General features: G+C 47.3%; 1 protein-coding gene across 1 annotated transcript; it reads right to left on the reverse strand.

Moving 5' to 3' along the window:
* Positions 1-1,932: 1,932 nt before the first annotated feature.
* LOC101400905 (olfactory receptor 10AG1-like) lies at positions 1,933-2,859 on the reverse strand. The gene has a single exon (XM_004439113.1). It carries the CDS (start codon positions 2,857-2,859, stop codon positions 1,933-1,935), a length of 927 nt encoding a protein of 308 aa, XP_004439170.1.
* Positions 2,860-7,468: the final 4,609 nt, after the last annotated feature.

The following is a 7,468-nucleotide window of genomic DNA, read 5'->3' on the forward strand; positions in this document are numbered from 1 at the left end:
AATTAAGAAGGATGATAAATGCAATAGAGATGATAAAACAGGATGCAGGGATTGAGAGTGACCTGGAGGGGATCTGCTTTAGAAGGGAGTGCCCAGGAGGGTCCATCTGAGGAGGCAACAAGGAAGCTGAGACCTAAAGGATGATAGGGAGCCAGCCCCTCAGGGATCTGGGGGATGCACCAAGTACCTGGATATTTTCTCTCTCAGAGAGTAGATCTCAGGTAATTATGGGACTGACATCCCATGACCTTTGCCATATTCTGTTGGTGAAAGGTGAATCACAGGTTCCTCCCACACTCAAGGGGAGGGGACTATACCAGGATGTGACTCCTTAGGGAGTGTCTGCCACATCCCAGTAATCACCAAAGACTTGCCTGATCTGGCTGGCTGGTCACATGCCTCTATACTCTCTCTTTGGCCAATTTATGGCTCTCCCAAGTTGTGCATTTGATCAAGAGGTTGGTATTCTCAAGTAAAGGAGGACTGTTCAACCCTCAAGGATGTGTTTGTAGCACTGCAACCTCTCCTAAAACTTCCCAAAGAGATGTCTCAACACCATAAGATTTTTCAAGTCCTAGAGAAATACAACTCAATCTCTATGATAAAAACGTAGAACGCCGACTGGTCCTGGAGTAAATATATCAAGCCTTTCTCTATCCTCTTAACTTTGGGTAAATTGCCAAACCTATCTGAATTTTATTTTCCTTATCTGCAAAATGAAGAAAATATTATAGAGAATTGTAGACATAATGTATATAAAAGTGACTAGTACAGGTGGCCTTAGAAAAAAAGACAAATTGGAAGCATCATGATAGAATGGAATAAAAAGATAGATGGTGGCTCATCAAGAGATCAAAAGTGGGGAGTGATTAAAAATTAGTAAATAACGTTCTCTCTTTCTCCCTGGAGTTTTATCTGGGCACATGGCAACTTAGCTGGAGACAACATTTCCCAGCCTCCTTTGCAGGTCAGTGTGGCCATGTGACTAAGTGCTAGCCGATGGGATATCAGCAGAAGTGATGTGTACAGCTTCTGGCTTGTACATGGCTTGCCCTCTACTTCTTCTGTCTCCCTTCCTGCAGCTGGATTGTGAATGAGGTGCTAGTGAGCTGTCTCCTACCGTGTGGAAAAGGAGAACTTAGGGCATGCTAGTGCAACGAGCTAGGAGGAACCTGGTCTCAGGATGACTTGGTGGCTTAGAGACACCCAGGATCACCTTCAAGCACAGATGTTTACACGGAAGAGAAATAAACCTTCTGTATTATTTAAGCCACTGTTATCTGGCCTCTTTAAAACAGCTGAACTCAAAACCCAACTAATATGGTGCTATCAGGTGGACATTGCAGACAGACAAAATTACCCTTGATGTTCCCTTAGGAAGGCCCCACATGAAGACCATATCTCTGCCAGTCCAATATGGCCTATTTTTATTCTGTAATAGTTGGTTCTTCTTCTGATGGAGTTATTGGCCTGCATTTAGGACGTATATGAGATGAAAAATGTGTACCACTCAACATCAGAACCATGTTCAGTAGGCCAAGGTGCACTCACTTGTGGGAGATACGTGGAAACTGAGATGAACTGAGAAGGCTCTCCTGTTGGACTCAACTCCAGGAATAGGGTCATTGAGGGGGCTCTTGGATGGAATGACTCCCCACTGTTTAACTTATCTGCTCCCTCTCTTTCTAGCTTCCTCTGTGTACATGTAGTACAATTTGCTTAAATTAAATGCACATTGGACAGGTCTCCATTTTATCTGGACATCTATTGGGGTCCCCTGTATGACTCAACGTCATCCAACTTTGTTGCCAACTTTTTGGGCTACGGTGTGCTCCTGGTGGTCTCTGGAGGCATTAACACCTCCACCGTGACCACAAGGAAAGTTCTGTGATGGTGGATTTCTGGGTCCCTCCTATGTCCAGATGCCAGGTCCTAAGATGGCGCCTGAAGATAGAGCTTCCTCAGGGCTCCCTTCATGTCCTTGTTCCTCAAGCTGTAGATAAGCGGGTTCAGGGTGGGTGTGAGGATGGAGTAGAAGACAGCAGCCATGCGCCCTTGCAGCGGGGAGTAGTGGGCGGTGGGCTGCATGTAGGCAGAGCTGCCGGTGCCATAAAACAGGAGCACAGTGGCCAGGTGGGAAGAGCACGTGGAGAAGGCCTTCCAGCGGCCAGCCGAGGAGCGGATCTGGACCACCGTGGCCAAGATGCGGATGTAGGACAGGACGGTGAGGGCAAAGCAGCTCATGATGATGCAGCCACTGGCTGCAAATCCAGCAGCCTCATGGGCATCTGCGTTGGCACAGGCCAGGTGCATGAGTGGGGGGATGTCGCAGAAGAAGTGGTCAATTGTGTTGGGGCCACAGAAGGGCAGGGAGAAGGTGTTGGCTGTGTGGAAGGTGGAGAAGATGATCCCGCTGCCCCAGGCTACCACCATCAGGGAGAGGCAAGTCCGGGGGCTCATGGCTCTCCCATACATCAGGGGCCTGTAGATGGCCAGACAACGATCGTAAGCCATGGAGGTGATGAGAAAACACTCTGTGGACCCAAGGCAGACAAAGGCAAAGAGCTGGGATGCGCATGCAGGGAGGGAAATCTCCACAGAGCCCACCATGGTAGCCACCAGGGCCCGGGGCAGAGTAGTGGTTATGGAGCAGATATCCACCAGGGAGAGGTGTTTGAGGAAGAAGTACATGGGCGTGTGCAGGCGGGTGTTGAGTGTCACGGCGGCCATGATGGAGATGTTCGCCAGAATCGCAGCCAGGTAGATGAGAAGGAAGGCGGCAGCGCTGAGCAGCTGTAACTCAGGGTCAGCCGAGAAGCCCCGGAGGAGGAAGACAGATACTGCCGTGAGGTTGGTCATGTTCTGTCTTTGGAAAAGCTCCTAAACTGCAGAGGATGCTCAAGGAGCAGTGCATGAGGAGAATATTGCGACAATAACAAAGACCTGGGAGGGAAAGATAAAGTTGGGTGAGCTGAGTCTGGAAAGGATGCTCAAATATTTCTTCATTAAACACACATGCTTTATTTGTCTTTCCTGGAGATCTCAAACTCAAATACCTACAGAGGCCCAACAGATACACAAATTAGTGAATCCAGCTGAGTAAGTGATAGGGAATCGTGGGGACTGTGGAGAAATGGATATTCCGTTCAAATGAGGCAGCTGCTCTAAACTCTTGCCAACTGTTGTTGGTGGACCAAACATTGTCAGATTCTCTGAAATTTTTCAAGAGAAGCCAGAATTCCAGGGTTTTTTTTTTTTTTGTTTATGTGAAAACTCCTGACTTTTATATATTGGCAGTTATTTCAAATTTAAAACACTGTGCATATCACATGGGGCCACCAGTTTAAGACTCCTGGTCTTACCATGCATATTGCTACATACCATAGCATCTTAATTATAGTACAACCCAGGGTCTTCTAATAATCTATTTCCCGCTAGACTGTGAGCCCCCTCCACCCGAGTGCAGGGACCATTTCTTACCCATCTCTTTATTTCCTGGCATCTAGTGTAGGAGGTGGTACACAGTATAGAACTAGTGTTTAAGAATGTTTTTGCAGCCAAACAGCCAGGTTTGGATTCTGTGTGACCTTGGACAGATACCTTAACCTCTCGGAGCCTCAGTTTCCTCCTCTGTAGAATGGGATCATGTAGTGCTGAGAGGGTCACATGCCATAATGAAAGGAACGTACTTAAAACAAGAACTGGCACGAGGCGAGTTCTCATTAAAGGTAGACCATTGCCATTATCAGGTTCTTTGTAAATATGTGGTTTCTTATCTTCCTTTCCATCATGGTCCCTGGGCTGCTGGGATTGTGTAATAAAATAGGAATGAAATCATATTTTTAAACTTCTTAATGGAAAGTATTACCACCCTTTTCTTTTTTCACACTCCATCACCCCCTTGCCATTTCCACTTGCATTGCTGTGGGACGACAGCCCCTGGCAGCTGGGCGCTGGCCTGGCCCTCCCAGCTGAGTCTTGGTGGCCTCCTGTGGACCATAAATAACCTCACTTTTATAGGCAGAATAGTGTCCCCTCCCCAAAGATGTCTATGTCCTAATCCCTGAAACCTGTGAATATGTGAACTCACGTGGCAAAAGGGACTATGCAAATGTGGTTAAGTTAAGGATTTTGAGATGGGAAGATTATCCTGGATTATCCAGGTGTTATGAGTTGAGTTGCATCCCCCTCAGAAAAAGACATGTTGAAGTCCTAACCCCCAGTACCTCAGAATGTAACCTCATCTGGAATAGGGTCACTGAAGACGTAATTAGTGAAGATAAGGTCGTGGGCCCCTAATCCAATGTGGCTGGTATCCTTACAAGAAGACGGCTGTGTGAAGACAGAGACGCGGGACAACGCCGTGTGGTGATGAAGGCAGAGTGGGTCATGCAGCTGCAAGCCAAGGAACGCCCGAGATGGCTGGCAAACCACCAGAAGCTAGGAAGAGGCAAGGAAGGAATCCCCCACAGGTTTCAGAGGGAGCATGGCCCTGCTGACACCTTGATCTCGGACTTCTGGCCTCCAGAACTGTGAGAGAATACATTTCTGTTATTTTAAGCCACTCAGTGTGGCACTTTGTCATGGCAGCCCTGGGAAACACACACTGGGTGAAACTGGTGCAGTCATTAGGCTTCTTAGAAGGTGGAAAAGGGAGGCGGGAGAGTCAGAGAAGGAGATGTGACGACAGAAGCAGGGATCAGATGGATACGGTGTTCTTGAGAAGCCAGAAAAGACAAAGACAGGGATTCTCCCCTGGAGCCTCCGGAAGGAACCAGGCCTGCCTACACCTGGACTCGAGCCCAGTGAGATCCATTTCAGACTTGAGATTTCTAAAATTGTAAGACAAGAAGTGTGTTGTTTTAAGAGACTACGTTTGTGGTGATTTGTTAATTCCACAGCCTCCCTCCGTCCTCTGCCCTCTTTCTTTTATTTCTTTTATTACCGGATTCTCCCTCCGCATCCTGGAGATGTGGAGCCTTTGCACATCGAAGTGAAGAGAAAAAAACAACACAGTCACGTAACTAACACCGTTTCTCCCCTTCTCCTCCCTCACAAGACCCTGGGCGGGGGGAAGCTTTGTAAATGCATTTCCCTCAGCAGGACACACGGACCCATGCGAGATGGTTTAAAGGGGTGAATGGATGAACATTACTTATCGTCTAGCTGCGATTTATTTTAATGTGTGTCTGGAGAGAAAACTTCAGACTCACAACTTTTCAGATATTATGCTCAGGGAGAGGCTAAAATGTGCATTGAAGTTCCAAAAAGAGCTGATTAAAAGAAATGTGGCAACATCTGTAACCATCATAGGGAATTATAGTGTTCCCACAGAATACAGTTTGCAGATTTGGGACTTCTCCCTCGCATCAAATTCCTTACACCTTGACCAACTCATCTTGCCTTCTCTAGATATACTTTTCCTTCTCACTCATATATTTTTCAAAATTGACACACACACAAAGAAATATGGCATTTATGTATGCTATCATTTGGAAAGGAATGAGATTATGCACTGATGTGTGCAGCCCCGTGCCTGATATGCAACACTCAAATGTAACCATCAGCCCTTGTGCTTGTTATTATTATCAGTCTTGTTTCGGCTTTCTCGCCTGCAAACTGAGGGGCTTGCAAAGCATTTCCGAACTGTTCCATAGAGCCCTCAGAGGCCACCAAGGCATGGGGAGACTGTCTAGTGGGGATCCGATCCCTTTCCTTCAGCTAGAGCCAGTTCCATGTTTATCTATTAAATTGTTATCAGATTATCGGCTCAGCTTTCATTTGATGACAGGATCCTGCCATGAAAAAATAAGTTTGAAAATTACCAGAGTCAGTACTTACAACCAAGAGGTAGGTTGTGTCATTATGTACAGCATAGAGTCTGGAGAGAGGCTGCCTGAGTTCAAATCTCAGCCCTGCCGCTTACTAGCTGTGTGACCTTAGGCAAGTTACTTAACCTCTCTGTGCTTTGGTTTCTTTATCTGTAACACACAGGAATAACAATGACCGCCCCGCCATGGGATTGTCATGAGGGTTAAATGAAGTTAGTAAGTTCATATCTCTTAGAACAGTTCCTGTTACATAAGACATCGTGTGTCTTTATTATTTTCTCCAAATGGATGAGGGAGGATGTTTCTCAGAACTGTGTGGGATTACCTCTTCATGGATGTAAAGTAGAATACCACAAACATCTTAATCCTAAACAGTGGAGAGGAGCAGAGACCCTGGTTTCGAGCCATCAGCCAACAGGAGAAATGAGCCTGGCTGATGAGTGACACAGAAGCATTGCTTCTGGGGTAGGATCAGGTTTTAGGAACTGCCTCTTCACGAAAGCCTGAGTGTCTTGCATATTGTTCCCACCCTTCAGTCTCATAGCCTTGGCTTGCATGCTTCCATTCATGGGGAGCTCACTTAGAGGAGTGGTTCTCCACCAAGGGTTATGTGTCCCCCAGGGGATGCACGGCAATGGCTGGAGACATTTTTGGTTCTCATGACTGGGGAAGATGCTACTGGCATCTAGTGGGTGGAGACCAGGGATGCTGCTGAACATCCTACAATGCACAGCACAGCCCCACACAGCAAAGAATGATCTGGCCCCAAAATGTCGATAGCACTGAGATTACCTCTCTGACTTCATCTGAGTTCTTTGTGCTACATCAGCAGAATGATAGCCAGCATTTAAATATCGCTTCCTGAGAGCCAGACACTGACCTGAGCGCTTTTCATACGACCACTTCATCCTCCCACCACTCTAGAAGGCAGGCACTGTTTATCAACCCCATTTCACAGAGAGAAAAACCGAGGCACAGAGAGGTGAAGCAGTTTGCCCAAGGTCTCACAGCTCGTAAGTGGCAGTGCTGGGGTTCAATCCTTGCTGGCTATCCCCACAGCCACAGGTTTTAATCACTGCTCTGCTGCCTCCAGTCATCTAGGTATGAGATGGAAGCCACTCGGAAATTTGGAGAAGCCTGACCTCCCTGGTGAGTGTCCAGACCGCTCCCCCCACTGCTGCCCGGAGCAGCGGGTGAGGCCAGACCTCCTCAAGGTGCTGAGCTGGGCTGGTGGAGGGCCAGTTCCTCCAAGGGGCTGAGGTGATAAAGATGCAGCCTCTGGGATGAATGCCCTTGTATAAGCCGCAGGTGAGGAAAGCACTGGGGGTGGGCCAGCATTGTTGATTTGGGTTGGGCTTGGCTCTGAGCCAGAGCATCTCCTCTTGACTGTTTTTCTCTCATCTGTTTGGGAATTCATCCAAGGTCACCTCTGGGGAACTTCTGTCCCATGGCGGCTCCAAGTTTTGAGAACAAGACTCTTTGACAAGCAGGGCATCAGCCGTGTGCTTGGTTACAATGTTTCTAGAGTGTTCTGGCAATATTGAAAGCCATAATACTCAGTGTTATTGAGCATTATCAATACTATTTACTATCGAGAAACATCCTTCTGCTACGTGCATCTTTTGCTTAACAAATCT

This window comes from Ceratotherium simum, chromosome 33, assembly GCF_057802395.1.
Source record: "Ceratotherium simum simum isolate JZ-2026a chromosome 33, ASM5780239v1, whole genome shotgun sequence".
Taxonomy (NCBI): Eukaryota; Metazoa; Chordata; class Mammalia; order Perissodactyla; family Rhinocerotidae; genus Ceratotherium; species Ceratotherium simum.